This window comes from Ictalurus furcatus, chromosome 26 (genome assembly GCF_023375685.1).
Source record: "Ictalurus furcatus strain D&B chromosome 26, Billie_1.0, whole genome shotgun sequence".
NCBI classification, from domain to species: Eukaryota; Metazoa; Chordata; class Actinopteri; order Siluriformes; family Ictaluridae; genus Ictalurus; species Ictalurus furcatus.
The window spans coordinates 18096859-18116308 of NC_071280.1; the positions used below are offsets into that span (position 1 = coordinate 18096859).

General features: G+C 42.6%; 2 protein-coding genes across 11 annotated transcripts in view; both read right to left on the reverse strand.

Annotated features, from left to right (window-relative positions):
• Positions 1–118: 118 nt before the first annotated feature.
• On the reverse strand, positions 119–12177 carry khsrp (KH-type splicing regulatory protein). Of its 7 annotated transcripts, none has more exons than XM_053615765.1 (18): positions 11758–12177; positions 8473–8578; positions 8096–8155; positions 7787–7823; positions 7613–7671; positions 7435–7506; positions 7244–7301; positions 5869–6034; positions 5297–5395; positions 5018–5149; positions 4529–4631; positions 4310–4431; positions 3763–4062; positions 3562–3671; positions 3366–3454; positions 2821–3027; positions 2558–2733; positions 119–2370 (listed from the first exon to the last, which is right to left on the reverse strand). In XM_053615765.1, exons 1-18 carry the CDS (start codon positions 11902–11904, stop codon positions 2362–2364), a joined length of 2052 nt encoding a protein of 683 aa, XP_053471740.1. In that variant the 5' UTR covers positions 11905–12177; the 3' UTR covers positions 119–2361. The 7 variants fall into 7 exon arrangements, with proteins under 7 accessions (XP_053471740.1, XP_053471739.1, XP_053471738.1 ...); XM_053615764.1 differs by having other exon boundaries at positions 2827–3027; positions 8455–8578; XM_053615763.1 differs by having other exon boundaries at positions 8455–8578; positions 11758–12176.
• An 817-nt stretch (positions 12178–12994) lies between these two features.
• slc25a23a (solute carrier family 25 member 23a) overlaps positions 12995–19450 on the reverse strand; it is a 12267-nt gene continuing 5811 nt past the window's right edge. For all 4 annotated transcript variants that reach the window (XM_053615715.1, XM_053615717.1, XM_053615716.1 and 1 more), the window contains 5 exons: positions 19284–19442; positions 19046–19159; positions 18376–18543; positions 18051–18201; positions 12995–17004 (listed from right to left, as the gene is read on the reverse strand). In XM_053615715.1, the coding sequence (XP_053471690.1) occupies positions 16823–17004; positions 18051–18201; positions 18376–18543; positions 19046–19159; positions 19284–19442 (774 nt within the window). In that variant the 3' untranslated portion in view covers positions 12995–16822. The remainder of the gene's footprint in view (positions 17005–18050; positions 18202–18375; positions 18544–19045; positions 19160–19283; positions 19443–19450) is intronic.

The window sequence follows — 19450 nt, forward strand, 5'->3', positions numbered from 1 at the left end:
AAAAATGCTTGTTTCTGACCCATGGAGCACTGCTGTAAAGACTTAACTGTGATTTGAATAAAACATTTAAACAAAACCAAGAAACTGACGACTCTAGCTGTGAGTTTAGAACGAAATGTTGAAAGCGTGTTTATTTATTTATTTGATTAATACAGCACACAACTTGGAAATTAAAGATCGAGAAACAACCGGAATTTAAAAACAAGCTTCAGTTAGAAAATTGAGTGAGTGGTGTGTTTTGTGGAGGAAATAAACCAACAAAGAAAGAGGGTTAAAAGGATACACAAAGTACAATATTAAAGACGAACGAACAAAAAAAACCCCCACACACACACTTTACACAAGTGTGTGATCAAAACTGCAAGGCATTAATGTTTATAGTTATTTCATAGTGCAGTGAGGAATTTTTTTTTTTTTAACAAAAATGTCATCTGGCGCGACCATCAAGTGCAGGCCATTTTGTGACTTGCATCAAAAACAAACAATGAAACGAAACATCAGCGCGCAAACACGCCGAGGAGTCTTGGAACCATCCGGATGGTTTGGCTGTCGTGAGGTAGGACCTCAAGCAAACAATGACACTCTGTAAATCTATATTTATTACAACAATGGACTTTAGTCATTTTGTCAGACTAGATATTGTCCCCAGAAATAATTGCGATGTGATAGTGATTTTAAGACCATTTTATCCCAGCACTATAATAATATAACAGCATGATAATCCAAGTAGACTCTTTCAAAGAGAAAACTGGCCTTGCTGTGAAAATCTCCTGAAATAACATTACAATGGAGTTCACTACTGCAATACAACACTGAATTCTTTACGCTTTAGTTCTTCATTGTGTGCGGTCCCTCTGCTATTTCAACTGAAACTGGAAGATGAGTGGTGGATTTATATTTCGTACAATTTCATGAGAAATTTATTTATTAAATCTACTATAACCCTGTTTTTCCCCCCTCTAGATGAAACGAAGTAGCAAAGTAAAACCACAGGCACCGAGTTAACTCCGAACCTAATTAGCAATTAGTTTTTGCTATACAGAAGTGTCTATAATCTACATACTTTACAATAAGTGACAAAAATAAACAAAAAAAAAAAAAGAAGCATCTTGGCGAAATAAACAGGTATAAATATGGTTTAACACACGTGCACACCTCTCCGTGTCCTGATTGGCTGCACATTGGTGACCCACTTTTTTTTTTCCTTTCTTTTTCTTCTTTTAATCTGCTCAGCAGCGCCACGTCTCCTCCTGCTGGACAAAAACTGCACTCCATCACTCATGACTTTTGGATTTTTATTGAAACGTGTTACAGAAAGAAAAAAAAAAAAAAAAAAAAAAAAAAAAAACCTCGATTACACAATCTCGAGTGAAACACCGGATCACATTTATGAGAATCGATTCCACGTTATAAACAAAATATTTTTGTACACCCTGCTGACTCGGTAGCAAAGTGAACAAGACGAAAAAAAACGGTCTGCATTTCGTTTTTCTTTTCTTTTTTTTTTATTGTGAAGGTTTTAAAAACAAGCGGTAAAAAGTAAAAAAAAAAAAAAAAAACAAAAAAAAAAACCCCACCCAAGCGTTCAATATATACCTCTATATAATAACAACAATAACATCAGAGCTTCATGAACCTGGGAGGAAAATGGGAGGAGGGGAGATATAGATGTGTGTCAGACATGACCATTCACACCAAACACACACACACCATGCAAACACACACACGCACACACCTGGGCAGCACTGAAACACTTAAAAATAGCTCCAAATGGGGGGGAGGAGGACCATACACACTGGGAATGTTCCAAACTCAACCGATTTCCATTTTTAAAACAAAATTAAAAAGTCTAAAAACAAAACAAAACAAGAGAACGATTTGTACACAGTTTTAGATGCAGTATAAACACCTTAATGGAGGAGGGGGGGGAAACAAACAAAAAAAAAAAAGACGAAGTGCGAGTCCGTTTAAGGGAGGCGGGTTAGCTGGCAATGATTCAAAAGCATTCCCTTTCATTTCCGCGGCAACGGATTTTAATTAATCACATTTAAGAGGATGAGGAGGACAAGCGGTGAAGGGGAGGAGGACAAATAAAATAAAAGTCAGCTACGCTTGGTTTTAGTCCATTTCAGTTTGGAGAAAAATTACAAGAAAAGAAGAGAGAAAGAGAGAGAGAGAGAGATGGGGGGGGGGGGAGAGACGGATCATTTACAAGGTTGTGTTTGTTCGTGTCCGTTCGTCAGCTGCGGGAGGATTAGCGATCATCAACAAGTGACGAGGAGAGGAGGGGCCAAAAAGGAAGGAGGGACCAAAAAGCAAAAAGGGGCAGGAGTCTTGGTGAGGAAGTGGGTGTGGCCAAGTTTACTGCGCCTGGAACACAACAGAGAAGGGGGAAAATGATTTAATCCTACATGAACACAAGGACATTACATTGTGGTAATGGGAGTGTACTGCTGGTTGCCATGGTTACACCAGCAGTTCAGAGTAAACAGCAACATTGCACTGTTAAATAAGCAAGCGAGTTACAAATCCAAACATTTCCCGTGTGTGTGTGTACCTGTTGGCCCTGCTGCGTGGCTGCAGGCTGTCCAGGGTTCTGTGGGTTTTGGCCGTAATAAGCTGCTTGCTGTCTGTAGTACTCGGCCCAGGCGGCGCTGTAGTCAGTCTGTCCTGCTGCTCCTGTCGCTGCTGGAGCGCCACCTGCTGCTGGAGCAGCGCCACCTCCTGCCTGAGCTACACACACACACACACAGTTTCACTCTCTATATGTAGAAGCACACATATATAATGAAGGATTAAGAGTAAAAGAGTTTTCCTTACTCTCACCCATTTTCTTGTAGTACTCCTCCCAGGCCTTGGTGTAGTCGGGCTGCCCTGTGTTCTGAGCCACTTGGTTCTGGTCGGTGGGGGCAGGAGCAGCGGGCTGTGCGCTGGGTGACTGGCCGGGCATAGCGCCTCCACCAGGCTGCTGGTAGTACTGCGCATAATACGCTGCCCAGGCAGCACTGTGATCCGCTGCAGCTTTACCTAACACACACACACATCAGTAATGGAACACTTTACCTTATTATGAATGCCTAGAGACATGAACCTGTCAGTCCAGTAAAACACACTAGAGGTAAAGGACTCTGGATATTTTCCAGGCCTGACCGAGGGATTAAGACGAGAACAGTTGCAAAGGGCTATAGTAACACTAACAGGACAAACAATAAACCACCTCGGAAGACACGAGATGCCGTTTTTAAAAATGTGGTACAAATATTATGCTACATTTGTGCATTTCTCTCCAAGGCAGATGGAATGTATATATACGACTTATACGACTATAAAGTTCAGATGGAGGCGAGAGGTGAAGCGAGACTCACTGGGGTCATGAGGTGCAGGCGGCTGCCACTGCTGGTAGGCGTTTCCCCAACCCTGAGGGGGGTACTGATGGGCACCTGGAGGACCTCCACTACACACACACATTAAATCACATAAGCATTTGTTTGACTCTGCATACACAGTGCAGTAAAGAACAGATTAAAATCAGTAACACTTTAAAAGTGACCGTGTACTGACTGTGGTGGGGCTCCTGGAGGTCCGGGCTGATACGGATTTGGGTTGTATGGACCCATTGGGCCGGCTGGACCGGGACCACCGGGACCGGGACCTACAGGACACAGAGGACCCTAAACGCAGAAAGAGACAGAAACGTGTGTTTATCATCTGGTTAGATTTCTCTCTCTCACACACGCGCGCTACACTAGGTCCATCTTCTACCTCTATCTTGTCCTCAATGAGCTGCTTGGCGTGGTCGATCTGCTGCGGATTCCCCCGGATGGTGAACAGTTTGAAGTTGGGGTCTCCGTTGGGCGGCGGCTGGCGCGAGATCTCCACGAACGCGCCTGTCTGCTGGTTGATCGACTTCACGTTCTCGCCTCCTCGGCCAATCACCAGGCCGCACTTGTGGGCGGGGATAGAGAAGGTCATCTCACCTCCAGGGGGACCCCAGTTACCTGGACCACGCCCCCTGCCACGCCCACCTGGAGGCATACCTGTCCCAGGAGGACCAGGGGGTCCCTGAAGTAGACACAGACAGTTAGCAAGACACATACGATAGTATGTACTCAATATCAATATGGTGTTAAATAAGATACACTTAATATTAACAATATTAATAATAATCATATTAATAATACACTTTCAGAAATAGCACGGCGTATCAATATCTTTAGACGTTATAATCGCTCAGCCCCGACTCTACATCTGAGCAGTTAAACGGCTAAAATAAATAAACACGGCATGTGAAGGATGTGCGTCTCCTCACCCCTCCTCCCTCCTCTCGCACCCGGATACTCTGTAGGAGCTCGTTGATGATGCCGGCTGCGTGCTCACAGCGGTCAGGAGGCCCCATGATGTGAGCGATCTTATCGGGTCCACTCCCGTCATCTACACACACACACACACACACACACACGGTCATAATCATGCACTACACAAACAATTATAAAACCTGAAGAGAAAAGAAGAGAGGAGAGATGCTCACCTGGTTTGAACTGTATCCTGACTCCTGCATCGTTCTGAATCTTTTTGATCATCTCACCGCTTCGGCCAATAACCACGCCCACGGAGTGACGAGGTACAGGCACCTGACCAATCACAGAGCAGCATTAGCTTCACGCTCCAGTTGTGCACGAACGAACGAATACGAAGAAATCTTGTATTACGCCGAACCTCCCAGAGTTTTAGTGCAAAGACCTTTTTTTTAATTTTTTTTTTATTAAAATCGACACGATGGGGAGAATTTTAACTGATCGGAAGCAGCCGATATTAAAACGTGAAATCCAAATGTTAAGATTGAATTCGTTTCACCTTCTCAGATATAAACGATATTTAAATATACTAAAAATCGACCGAGTTCATACACGGAATTTTTAAACAAAAAATGGCTCGTTAATAAATCGATTTGAGAATCATGATGTCATTTTTTTTTTGTCACACCTCCTGCCCCCATACACCACCCCCCCTCCCTCACCTCTATTCCACCACCTCCTCCGCCGCCGCCACCTCCTCCGCCACCGCCTCCCATGCGGGAGCCATATTCGTTCCGGTCTCCTCCAAACTGATCCCTCTCACGCAGAATCTCCTGCACCATCTCCCTCGCTTGCTGAAAAAAATGATAAGACAGAAAGAGAGAGAGTGAACAAGGATTAATATCTAGTTTCACTTCCTGGTTCTGTACAAATTCTGAGATTTGTTGAATAGAAAATGTTAGAACCCCCCCCAACACACACACACACCCCCACACACACACCTGCACTTTGTAGGGATCTCCAATGATGCGAAGGGGTTTGTCCATGTTCGGTCCCTGAGACGGATCCTGTATCAAGATCATCTTCACACCAGCACGTTCCTACACACACACACACACACACAACCGTAAAACATCACAGGCTGCGAATTTAACTGATGCAGATAACTGGAATATCGCTCAAACATTTAAACAAAGCACCGTTTCCATCCTAACGCACCTCTCGCTCGCCGCCGTTTTTACCCCACTGAGACAATTATCCAATCACACGATTTGTTGAGACAAAATCACATGACTTTATGCACATCGAGGAATTTATTCTGTAAATGTGTTTCCTGTGTAGTTTACGTGTGCATGTCTTACTGAATAAAAACGCTTTAACTGAGAGCGCAAGTATTCCAATGAGATTTTTCACATCGGGTGTTTCCATCCAGCGGGTGTTTTTTTTTTTTTTTTTAAATCCCAAAATCTGCATAATCTATTATGCGTGGATAGAAACGTAGCTAATGACAGGGAAAAAAAACATTAATCAGCAGAGCTGCAGTCTGGGACACAACCACGTTGACGCGTCCCACCTGGAGCTGTTTGATGGTTTCTCCTCCTTTGCCGATGACGAGTCCGGCTTTTCCCGCCGGGATGATCATCTCCTGCATGTGGCCACTCCCGTTGGCCTCGTGGAAGGAGGTGGGCGGTGTTCCCCGACCCCGTGACACGATGTCATCTAACAGCATCTTGGCCTTCCTGTGAGAGAGAGAGAGGTCATTTTTTCTCCTACAAAAATGTCCTCGTTGGATTAACAACAAACAAAACGTAGACAGGCCACGCCCACACACAACACGACCGACTCGTCACTTGCTAGTGTGAACTAGAGGTCAGGCGACAGCAGACAATACACATAGCAATACAGTAATTAGGGCAGTACCTACCTGCTGATAACTGATTCATCAACCCGATAGTTTTTAATACTGATACTGAATGAAAACGTAACACTCGAAGTAAAACATTACTGAACTCCAGTACAAAAATAAACAGTACTGACGACCATGAAAGTGTACTGTACTTTTTAAAACGATATATATATTTATTAGGGCTGCAAGTAACGATTATTTTCACAATCGATTTTATTAATATTTAACATTAATAATATAACATTAAAACCGAATCAAAACATTTCAAGATTTTTTTTTTTTTTACATTTTATTGTTGGTGTCATTTAATTTGAGTCTCTGAATGATCCTTTGTTTATTTTATCCATCAATGAGACACTTGAACTTCTCTACCACTCGCAGGTTTTTGCAAATTTTCATTTCATTTGTAAATAAATTTAAAATAAGTCCATGAACGATATTTGTGACTAACCAAATTGATAAATTTTAAAAACATCTCATTTGAATATGCTTTTATACATTTAACAAAAAAATATATACATATTATTTAAACATTTTTAAAATTTTCCTGCGGACCCCCTGCAATTACACCACTGACCACTAGGGGTCCACAGACCACTGGTTGAGAAACACTGCACTAGCCGGGTGTGTGTGTGTATATATATGTATATATTATACACACACACACACACACACACACACACACACACACATACACAGAAACAATTAATAAATATTCAAATAAATAGAAGATATATATCCAAACTGAACTGAAAAGTAACACTCCAAATAACAGATGGATAATGAATAAAAACACTTCAAATAACAACAAAATTTAGTTCGCCTCTAGAGGCCGCTCTTGTGCTGTTTGCATGCCCACCATGGTATAGAAAAACCTAATTTTTTTGACAATTTATCTACAAAACAGACTTCCTGTCATTTTATATTACTGATATTACAAGCGAGAAGGTGTAAAAGTTGAGAAGAAGGAGCTGACGGAAGGAAGAAGATTAGTGTAGGAAGAGTAGTGTAGAGTGCGTGAGAAGGGGGTTTTTACACTTACTGAATGGAGTCATGAGACCCGGTGAGAGAGACACTTCTGTCGGGTAAACCTCCGCTGTCTGCAAACACAACACAACACAACACACACGTTACACTTGTGCGGACATCTACAAACGTCATCGTGAATAAAGCGTCCGTTTTCAGCAATAACACACACGAAGAATAAAACGACATTGCTGTAGCTGTACTCACCTGGCGCGATCTGAACCTTACACCCCGACTCCTGCTGGATCTTATTGATCTGCTCTCCTCCTCGACCAATGACTGCGCAGCGAGACGGAGCACGGAGCCAAATCACGTCAGTGATCACAAGCACTGAACCATGCAAATGTGCGCGCGCGTGTATGTGTGCGTGCATGTGTGTACTTACTGAGGCCCACCATGCCGTCAGGAACTCTGTACTCCTCGGTTATAGCAGAAGGACGTCCACTGGAGGAGGAGGAGAAGAATGAAAGAGAGATCTGAGGTACAGTCGGAACAGTGTGTGTAGCTGGAACAGTGTGTGTGTGTGTGTTAGTCCTTTAGTCAGCTAACGTGGTCTTACCTCTGCTGAGAGAGAGCAGCCAGCTGAGCACTGATAGCTGTGGATTCAACACAAAAACACACATTTAGTCTACATATACACATCACACACAGTGTATTCCAGGTTCCTGGAACTGGAGACTCCTTCCATAAAAGTTACATAAACGTCTCCTCACTAAACAAAAAACTTCTCTTCTTTAAGAAATCGTTCATAAAGTGTGGAGCCCGCGCTATAAGTCCCTGTGAATGAGCAGTTACTATAGCAACGATAACGTATCAGAACGTGGTTTACAGTGCGCCTGTGTGTGCACGCGCAAGTATAAATACTCACAGAGAGCTGTAGCGTTGTCCCGGTCGCTCTGAGGAGCCATCCTCTTACTGTCCGGCTGATCTGAGGAGGAAACACACCGTCAACACGGTACATTCAGAGCTCCGTGTGTGTGTGTGGTGGTCTGCCTGTGTGTGTGTGGATAGTGGAATATTGACAAATGGCTTTGTAGTTAAATATTGGTATAGATCAGCCTAACAGAACCAACATGATTGGTGATTAAGAGCTCATTGGTGAACCTGTGATGTTCCTGATTAAATATTGACCAGCTTTCAGTTATTTACACTAAAACCATGGTTATTCTTGACCCCACACATGGTTCCTTGAAGATCATTGTTAGATAGATATTGGTCTGTACTTGCCATTATGTGTGAATATACCTCCGTCCTCCAGCGATCGTTTCTGTGCTGAGAAAGGATACCCCTCGGCACCACCGTTATTGCTCACAGGGCCGCCTGCAACATCTCCACCGATCTTAGCTGCAATCTACAGAAGGCACAAAAACACACACACACTTTACACCAATAAAACGAGAAGGAAGTCGAACAGCTCAGACAAATGATGTGAGAAATGAGTTTCTCAGTCCGCTCCTCAGACATCCAGAAACGTCTTCATTAAAAACACGACCCATTTCCAGCTCGTCACACAAACACCGGGGGCTGAAAGCAGCTCCTAATATTAAAGACACTTCTTCAGCTCATGTGGCACGCAGACTTAAAGGGAAAGTTCGCCCAAAAATGAAAATTCTGTCATCTTTGTTACAAAGATTGTTCTTCTGGGTCCTGTTGTATCGCGAGAACCGTGGTCTCGACTTTAGACGAGGTCCGGTTTTTACGCACTGCACGATTCCACCGCCTTTTTACGATTTGAATAAAATCGTGGCTGAGTCCAATAATAGACTGCATATCATAACGACCCTTCGTGTCAGATCCAAAGGAAGAATAAGAGTACGACACGCTTACGACAAGTACGATAACCGTAGCCATAATAGTTTCGCTGTCCTCCTATTGGTGGATTGGATTGGTGGAGTATCTTCGCATTAGCACGCACACTCAGAATCTAATCAATGATTTGGCGAAAGCGTCACGAACAAAGATTTTCCTTTACGACAAGACCGTGGCTGCGATGACAATCAGGCTTAATATCGCACACCGTAAAGCCGACTTTGTGTAGTTCACCGTGACAGAAAACATGAGATTTGGGAAGGGGGCGGGGCTTACAGGACACCATCTCTTAACATCGGAGAGTTCAAAACACCTGCGCAGAACATTTAAAACTACTAAAAGTCTGCTCTGATGATGTCTTATGCGAGCGCGAAGGTTAGCGTTTCACGTGTATAAAGTCAGTGACGCACTCATCTTTCGTTTATTTCCCCCCTCTGCGATGTCACCTGGAGGAATGTGTTCGCCTTGCAAAATTGCACTTCCTAGTTCGGAGCAGTTACTACGTTAGAGTCAGCGACATCATCGGCAGACGTGACAAACAATGCGTTCTTTTTTTTCAGGAATATAACTTTCGACTCGACGTATGAAAGCTTGACAGATGAACGCCAATTTTTACCGGAAGCAGCTTTAACGGAAAAGTGCACATCAACGTGAGGTAGCTAGCCAGCTAACTGACGGGCTATAAAATGGGCGTGGCTTCCTCTGGATCCATTTCTCTCAACAGAGCAAAAAATAAACAGAACATCCGGCCGCATTGTGTCAGAACAGTCAGTCGTTCGATATGAATTTCTTGTTCAGAGAACTGCTGTGTAAAAGCGGCCTCACATTCGCGAGGTTAAACTGAATATCCGCACAGATGTGATTAGCTACTTTCCAAATAACAGCTGCGCCGATATTCACGATATTACCGCAGTCTCGCTCAGGCCCTTCAGGATTTTGTGATCGCAGAAATTAACGCAAAAATCAAGGAAACCCTGCAACGTTCGGAGAAGCTCGGAAGTTTTGAAAGTTACCACAGATTTAAGCCGAGACGAGTCACGTGACCTCATCAGCCAAAGCCCCCTTTGATTAACTTGTGTCGAAAATGACTACAGCTAAAACGGAAAGACCGCACAAAACAACCGTCAATTCACGTAGTTCTCAGCAAAAAAAAACTAACCAAAAAAGCGCAGAAAGTCGCATCAAAATTTTTGAAAAACAATTCTATCAAAATCACGCGTTTCTAGCTGTAAGAATTACAAAAAAAAAATCTCCCAGAAATCCCGTACAGACTGATTGCTTCTGCAATATTGCTTAATTAGTCCGAAACCATCAGATAAAACCTTATTACTTAAAACGTAAGCGTGTGATGTGGTACACTTTCTTCTTTTCGGATCTTTCGACGCTCGTGAGAATATCAGCAAAAACACGAAGTCGTAAAATCGACAAACGTTAACGTAAAAAAAGGCGATTGGCGTGAATATTGTTCAAAGTAAAGCGAATAAATTATTATTTTTTTAAATCACATCTCGAGAGTTAGTCCTCACCCAAAAATTCTCAACTACTGAAACCTCGAGTTTTTGTTTTACTGTTTGTTGAGAAAACCAACTTCAGACACGGAAATCGTTCTTGCAGCCTGGAGTAAAGAAATTTTTAAAGCAAAATATTACATTTAACAGATTTTACATAGCCACAGCTCAAGACCTCTGCACAGAGACCAAACAACCAGGAGACACACAGAAATCCTAATTCTCTTCTGAGTAAAATGGGATATCAGGGAACGGGTTTGGAAGAAATAAAAGATTAGTTCTGGACTTCAGATGTATTTCTCGATTAAAGTTCAGAGGTCTGAAGCTGGGAAACCTATAAACCAACCTCCAGCTGAGGAGTCTGTCAGACTGGTGGGGTCTTAAAACTAAAATTACCACACACATAAAAACAAAAAACACAAGACATGTAAACAAACTGCACCTTCACTGACACGTTTCAAACTTTAAACTGCATTTAGATAACTATAGTTACTCCAGACATATATTTAACACAATATATGGGAGTTATTTTTCACAAAAAACAAAACCACACATGTGAGCTTGATGGGGTTGATCACATCCTGAGGTAATGAACACACAAGTCTGTTGTTTTATTTATATCCGTCACCGGGCTAAACCTGACTACCATTATTAGTAGCTTCATTTTACTTAAGTATATTTTTTTTATCTTTAAGTTTCTGAAATAATACCGCAAAAATAACTAAATAAACACGACACAGTGTGTCTCAGTCAGAGTTTATATGAGTTAGGCTAGTCATGAAACCACGCGCGACGGTATGCTAACAAGCTACATAGCATGGCTGAATTAGCTTAGCTTAGCTTAGCACGGCTCGCGGACAATGGGACGAAATTTTACATTTATTCGGCGGTGTTTCTTCACAAAATGGCGCCCAGTTAGAAAAGTGGGGTTGGGGGGAAATACTTTAATAATGAAAGACGCGCCACAGATGTAACACACACACACACACTTAAAGCGCCATGCCGGTCGCAGTGAAGAGAGAAGGCCTTTAGAGTATCAGACGCTCACGCGAGGCAAAACAATGCGTTGCTAATGCCCGCGAGGAAAACAACTAAATGTGGTTCGCTTTTAAAAATAAATAAATAAACCAAGCTTTACGTAACGCGCTACTGAGTAAGCACCCTAGCTAACATCACCGGTAGCTAGCTAACACATCCACGTTTCACGTCTTACTGTGTTTTTTTCAGGCCGCTCGCGCGCTCTCTCTCTCACCTGCCGCGCGCGCTGCACCGCATCCGCGAACGCGTCCTTCTTTATCCCGGCGGCTCCCAGTGCTGCTGCTCCGGCCCCGGAAGGCGGCACCGAGCTGTAGTCCGACATTACTGTCCGTGTGTTCCGCTATAAATCCGTGTAGAGATAGAGGAGGAGAGAGAACGCTGGGCCCGGGGAAGACGTGCACCGGAGCTGGAAGGCGAGAAAAGCCAAGTTACCCGGGAAAGGAAGAAGAGAAGAAGAAGGGGGCGCGCTCGCGCCGCGGCATCCGAGCTCGCGTTTCTATTGGCTCGCGTTTCCTCGTTCGCGTTATAAACAGCCAATGAGAGCGCACCACGGAGGCGGGTGCAAACACTTCTCCAAACGCGATTGGCTACAGCAAAGGTTAAGGAGGTTTTTTTGTTTTTTGTTTAAATAAAAATGCGGCCGAGATTGCGGGTTTGAATTCAAAATGGCTTCCTAGTGAACAGGAAGTGCCCTAGAGCGGAGTGTGTTATTGACGGTAGATGTAGTGCGCTTGTGTGAGGAGGATAAAGGTATTTGAGATGGTTGCTGGGTTTGCGGAAGCGATTTTGCGACTGGTTGAGGTTGTTGTTTTTTTTTTGGGGGGGGGGGGGGGGGTGTTTAAAGGGCAAAGTTAGAAATTGTCCTGTTTTTATTCTTCTGAACTCTCCTTTTATGAACTTGTGACTCAACTAATAAAAATAAATATACTAAAAAACATAAATCTTTGGTTTTTAGGAAGACCCATCAAATGTAATCCCTGCTGAAAAAAAAACAACAGAAACGATTACAAAACATTCTGATGGTTTCCACTAGAAATACCATTACAAACCATCAGGTAACCATTAAAACCATTACCATTATTGGTTCTTAATGATCTCCAATAGACATTACATGCCACCAATAGAAGGCAACAAATTACCAGTAGAGACCTACAGGGACCATTACAGTTTCCATTACAATTCCCATTACAACAATTAAAACCATCACAAATTCTATGACCCCCCCCCCCCAGCAGGGATATGTTTATTAATTTTATTAAATTGTAATTCTTACATTTTTTTGTAAATAATATTTTAATGTTGCTTTGATGCAAATAAACGAAATGTAAACAGGGAACATGTTTACTGCATCAAACGTTCCCATTTTCACACAGATTCACACTTCTGCACAAATACTAAGAACTCCAAACTTATATTATTATTATTATTTTAATAATTTACATAAAGTCTCAAGCATGCATTCAATCTACAAAACATTCCTGGAAATAGCACTTGCATTCCACACTTTATATAAAGTACATGAAATTACAACGTTTAATCAGGATTCAGCTGATACATACAGGCAGAGCAAACAGAAATGCTTCAAATAATAAACAAAATCTTAATACCCAGTGTGTTGCTAACTCTTCGATGAATAATGTGTCAGAAATATTTAAATAAAAAAAAATAAAAAAAAATTACCACCTCAGGGACCTAAAACACCTCAGGTGCTGTAACACTGCCACTTTTTTCAGTTCTTCAGTTCAATTGTGCTGTTTGATCAAAGTGTAAAAAAAAATAAATAAATAAAAAAAAATCAGTTTTTGGTTTCTATCACACACACTCACACACACACACACACACACACACACACACACACACACACACACACACACACACACGTTGTGCATGGCTGTACACTCTTGAAAAAAAAAAAACGGTTCTTCAAGGGTTCATTGGATATTATTTAGTTTTACTTGAAAATGTTTTTTGGAGCGCTCCATCACAGGGTTCCACCCAGAACCTTTAAGGATTCCCTCAGAGTCCAAAACAAAAAACCCTTTGGGGCTGCACATTTTCTAAGAGGTGTCATTTCCCTATTAAAAACAGTCTTCCATCACTGATCAAAAGCTCTAAACCAAACCCTATGTAGAAACCTGCGACAGAGTGTTTCCTTGTCAGTTGGGGTTTCAAGCAGAACTCTTGAAGAGCCCCATTTTTTCATTTGGTTTCCCTTTCAACAAAGGTACCAAGCAGGACCCCTTTAGGAAGCTAGAACCATTCATTATTCCAAAGAGAGAAAAAACAAAAAACACACATTTTCAAAAAAGTGTGCAATTACTGTGGAAAAAAAATGCAGATTAGACTTAATAATAGTTATCTATTTATCATCAGTATAGTACCTGAAGTAAAGTTTAAATCTAGAACCCTAAAGGATTCTTTAGTTCATTCTTCTGTGTAAAGCTTTAAAGCAATGGTCACCAACCCTCTTCCTTGAGGTTCCTTCCTGCAGGTTTCATCGCCGACTAAAACAGTGTGTATTAGATTTTGGTTGATCAAGAACTTCTTAAGGCCATGACTAGATGGTCAGGTGGGCACCATTATGGCTGGAGCTAAAGTCTTCAAGAAGATAGATTTCCAGGTACAGGGTTGGTGACCATTGCTTTAAGGCTCTCTGGAGAACCCTACAACTGAGAATTTTCCATTCAGAGAGGGTTCAAAGTACAGTAGATCCTTTTCACGAACCTAAGAATACTTTACTATCCAAAGTTCCCAGGAAGAACCTTATTTATTCATTTTATCTAAAGTGTAGGTACTCTAGTGAAAACAGTCATGATGTCTGATCAGAAATTTTGGTTCTAGAAGGGTTTCGACTCTACACTCTTTAAAAAGGTTCCTTAAAAGGTTCGGATGGTTCTAGCTTTCGTCACTCAACATGGAGTGAATGCAAAGGCTCCAAGTAGGTGTTTGTTTTGGAGAAACAACTCAGAACTACAATCATCTCTGAGAGCATCACTGATCTGCTTGAATACTTGTATTTTTTAAGATTCGAGGACCAACGCACTACAAGCCCTACATCTTTTATTGACATCAACATCATTACAATGCTGGCTTGGAGGATGAGTGCAGGCAGAATTTAGGGCATCTTTTGGGACAGAGCTTGTAATGTTACCTCTAATAAGACCTGGGCTGTGTCCCAAATCACAAACATCTGTACTAGTGGTACTTACGATATGACAGTATTCAGTAACGTACTACTTATACACATAAAGTGTCCTAAAAGTCCAGAATTATAAACTGATCATGATCATGATCCATCAAAACATCTGGGCTGTGAGTTTAAATCAAAGATCTGGGCATGTAACTGCTAGGTTATGAGTTTAAAATCCCAACACTGACAGAGAACCTGGGGGACTTTTGAGCTTGCACTGTGCTCAAGTTTGATTTAATACTTTAAAAAGACTTTGAAAGTGTCATTTATGACCTAATTTGCTGATATGAAGAACTATATCTACCAAATAAGTTTCACAGTTAACTTAAACTCATGAAATTTTCCCCAACTCTGTGTATGCTAGCTCAACAAACCGATAGCTAGCATTAGCATCGGTTTAACACCTGCCAAAAATCCATATTAATTTGAATTTATGACAAACGAATCCTTGTAAAAATGTAACATTTTGATATAGTAAAACTTTAACTAAAACTATTAGGGACACACGGACACGCTGTGGTCGTTTATAAACAAATATGGATGTTAATTTCGTTGTAAATTAGCATGAACCGGACGCAGTTCTACCAGATCGCCACTAGGCGGAGATTCTCCATCTAGATTTTCACAAGGCTTGTAACAGCGCAGCCCCAATTTGCAGGTACGAAGAACCAAATATACTTAATAAAATCACACGTTTACATTTTTTTTAGTTAAATAATTATATTTCCACACGTCTCTGTGTATGCTAGCTCAACAACTGGTAGATGGAGTTAACCTCCATTTCAAGCAACTTAGCTAAAAAAAAGCTACATTTATTTGAATTTAAGACAATTTAATACTTATAAAATGTAAATGTGGGATAATTAAAACTTAATTAGACCCAATGGACACTCTGTGATCGTCTCTATGAATAAACATGAACGTAAATTAATTATAAAGTAGCTTTGACCCAATGCAGTTCCACCAAATCACCGCTAGGTGGAGGGCTCTACTGTACTGTTCGGATTTGCACATATCACATAATACAAGAATACAGCAAGAAAGACTCTCCCCCTAGTGGTGATCTGGTGGCACTGCACCGAGTCCGAAGACGTTTAAAGTGAATTTAGGTTCATATCTGAGCAGTGAGTACAGGGGTAAGCAGAGTAAAAAGGGGTCTGAAACACACTTTTCCATTGTTTCATTCTCACACGTACACTCCATGGTTAAGAAAATAGATCCAGTCTTTTATACATTATAAAATATACCACATGCTCACTTACATGCAACCTACATTTGTATTAAAAATGTAGCACATGCTCATTTACGTATACTGTATTTTCCAGACTATAAACCTCTAGTCCTTCTGCCAGGCCTGAAAATATCTCTCAAAGTCTAAATGCCAAACCTTATGAAGATGTTCACCTATCCATAGCTTACCGTAAACACCCTATTACTCTTAATCCAATGAAATAAAGACATGCTAGATAGCATGTATGGATCATAACAGATGCTACAGGTTTTATAGTCTGGGGAATACATTGCACACACACACACACACACACATTCTTGTTTCTAAGTATTAACACACACTTTAGCGTTCATTTCACCTCCTGAAGAGGACAGCCTGTGAGTCTGAATGTGAAGATCCTGTTGATCAACAGCACAAATAAACACCAAGAAAATGGAGAAATAACAACGTAACAAAGCTGTATAGGTTACAGTCTTGCTTATAGTTATGTAAAACATAAATGTCAGCTGTCACAAGTTGTTTTTTTTTTTTGCATATTTAAATGGTAATATAAACTAGTTTTATTGATTAACCGTTTTATTTATTTATTACAAACGACTGGATTATAGCCCTGTTGGTTTTGAGTCAGAATGTAGAACTTGAGCTTTCATCTTCTCTGTCTTTAAGAGTAAATCCACTCTTTGGTCAATACATCTCTCCATCATAGAGTGCATTAACAAGCTTTTCCCCTCATTCTTCCATCTCTCTCATTTCTTATTCGGTCTATCGTCTCATGTAAGGACTGACATCGAGACGTCTATAGTGAAGGACATGCGTGTCTCACTTTCCCACCCCCAGTACTTTCCTCATGTGTTCGTACACCACGTAGGAGATGCTGACGGCAGGAATGACCTTGAGGAAGTTGGGTGCAATGCCGCGGTACAGTCCCACCACGCCCTCCTGAGCCATGATGCTGCGGAACAGAGAGAGCATGGAGAGCTGAGGGGCACCTTTCACTGTCGCTGAGAGAGAGAGAGAGAGAGAGAGAGAGAGAGAGAGAGAGAGAACAAGGCTCCTGTCAGTTCATCCATCAATCAACCCACTTATTATTCAACATATTCATGCATCCAACATCCATCCATCCAATCATTCATCCAGCTATATAGCCAACCATCTGTCTATCTATCCATCGAGCCAACCATCCATCCATCCATCCAACCAACCATCCAAGCATCAAGCCAGCCACTCAACCATCCATCCATCCAACCAACCATCCAGCCAACCATCCAGCCAACCATCCATCCATCCAGTCAATATCCATCCAACCATCCATCCAGTCAATATCCATCCATCCAGCCAACCATCCATCCAACCAGCCAACCATCCATCCAACCAGCCAACCAGCCAACCATCCAAGCATCAAGCCAGCCACTCAACCATCCATCCATCCATCCAACCAACCATCCAGCCAACCATCCATCCAGTCAATATCCATCCATCCAGCCAACCATCCATCCAACCAGCCAACCATCCATCCAACCATCCAACATCCATCCATCCAGCCAACCATCCATCCATCCATCCAGCCAACCATCCATCCAGCCAGCCAACCATCCATCCAGTCAACATCCATCCATCCAGCCAACCATCCATCCAGTCAATATCCATCCATCCAGCCAACCATCCATCCAGCCAGCCAACCATCCAGCCAGCCAATATCCATCCATCCAGCCAACCATCCATCCAGCCAACCATCCATCCAGCCAGCCAACCATCCAGTCAATATCCATCCATCCAGCCAACCATCCATCCAACCAGCCAACCATCCATCCAACCAGCCAACCATCCATCCAACCAACCATCCATCCAACCATCCATCCATCCAGCCAACCATCCAGCCAACCATCCATCTGTACACCGAATTATTTAATATATTCACCACTAAAGTTCTTTGATCTATTAGCTCATCCATCATTCCTCATCCAGTATCCAAAACAGTCACATACTAATTTGTTACTCTATATACTAAATGCTTAAAAAGTCATTCCATCCATCCTCACTCTCTTACCCTGTGCCTGCATGCGGGTTCGGATCAGGGCGAGCGGGTATGACGCCAGCTGACCACATGTGCTGGAAACCGTACCACATCCGACCAGCACAAACACACCGGGGTCAGCTGAGCCAGAGCTGTGTCTCTGTAACCACACGTTCTTCAGGGTCTGAGAGAGAGAGAGAGAGAGAGAGAGAGAAACGGAGAGGTGGTGATTACACGAACCCGTCTCCACTCTCACAGCTGTTTAACATCACTGTTAACACTGCTGATTGAATATAAACTGCACGCTGATCCACACACAGAGAAAAGACTTGAGCTGAACATTACAGCGTTCACGCACCTCGTAGACGGCCAGGTCGATGCCAGCGTATGGGATGATGCCCAGTATGTTGGGTATGTAGCCTTTATAAAACGCCCACAGTCCCTCCTTCTGTAGGATCTGCCGAGCGCAGTCTCGCACGCCCGAGTACTGTCCGGTCGTACGCAGGGTTAGACGCGTCTTCAGCACCTGCGCAGAGAGACAGACAGATTTCTAACGCTGATAATCAGTCCCTGCAGCACCTCAGAGCCGTGTCTGTCCCGTTCCTGAACATTCCACAGCACAAAGTGTTGAAGGTCGGGGTGGGCAGTGACACTACACAGATTTATCCTGTACTCATGCTCGTGCTGCTCATAGTTTAGCTCTTGTGGCGACCATTGCTTTTGTCACCTGTCTTACTTGGTTACTAAATCTACTGGAAAATGACGCCGTTTAAACCAGTGTTTCTCAGCCAGGGGTCTGCGGCATAGTTACAGGGGCTCCTCTGGTATAAGGGTGGGGGTGGGGTGTGTTGGGGGAGGGATTGTCTGCAAGAATCATGTTAGGGGTCCATGGCTGAAAAAGGTTTGAGAACCACTGATTTAAACGAGTGGCTTTGCTAACAATGCTAAAACGCTAGACACAAATCGATCGTGTAGGAAATCGATCCAGTGATAATCTCACATCCACTTTCGGCCATTTTCTTTTTTACCTCCATGGGGTAAATGATGGTCTGCGCCGTGGCTCCTGCTAATGATCCAGCAATGAATCTCTCATGAACCTTCAGACTCCCTCGGTCTTTACTGCCGTGAATCAGCTGCTTTATCTGTAAAATCAAACCCGTTAAAGAGTCGTCGAGGACACAACTAGGTTAGGGTTAGGGGTAATGGTAAGGGGATTAGGGGTTAACGATTGTTACCCAAGTAGTGTGTGCGTTTGTGTGCACTGACCTGTTCGTAAGCGAGGAACTTGATGGCTGTTTCCGGGGCGATTTTGAGCACGTTGATGCCGTTTCCTCTCCACAGAGCGAAGAAGCCGCCCTCCTTCACCATCACTTTCAGCCCCTTCCACACACTGCCCTTATCCTTATCCAAGCTCTGACCGTGAACCTACACAC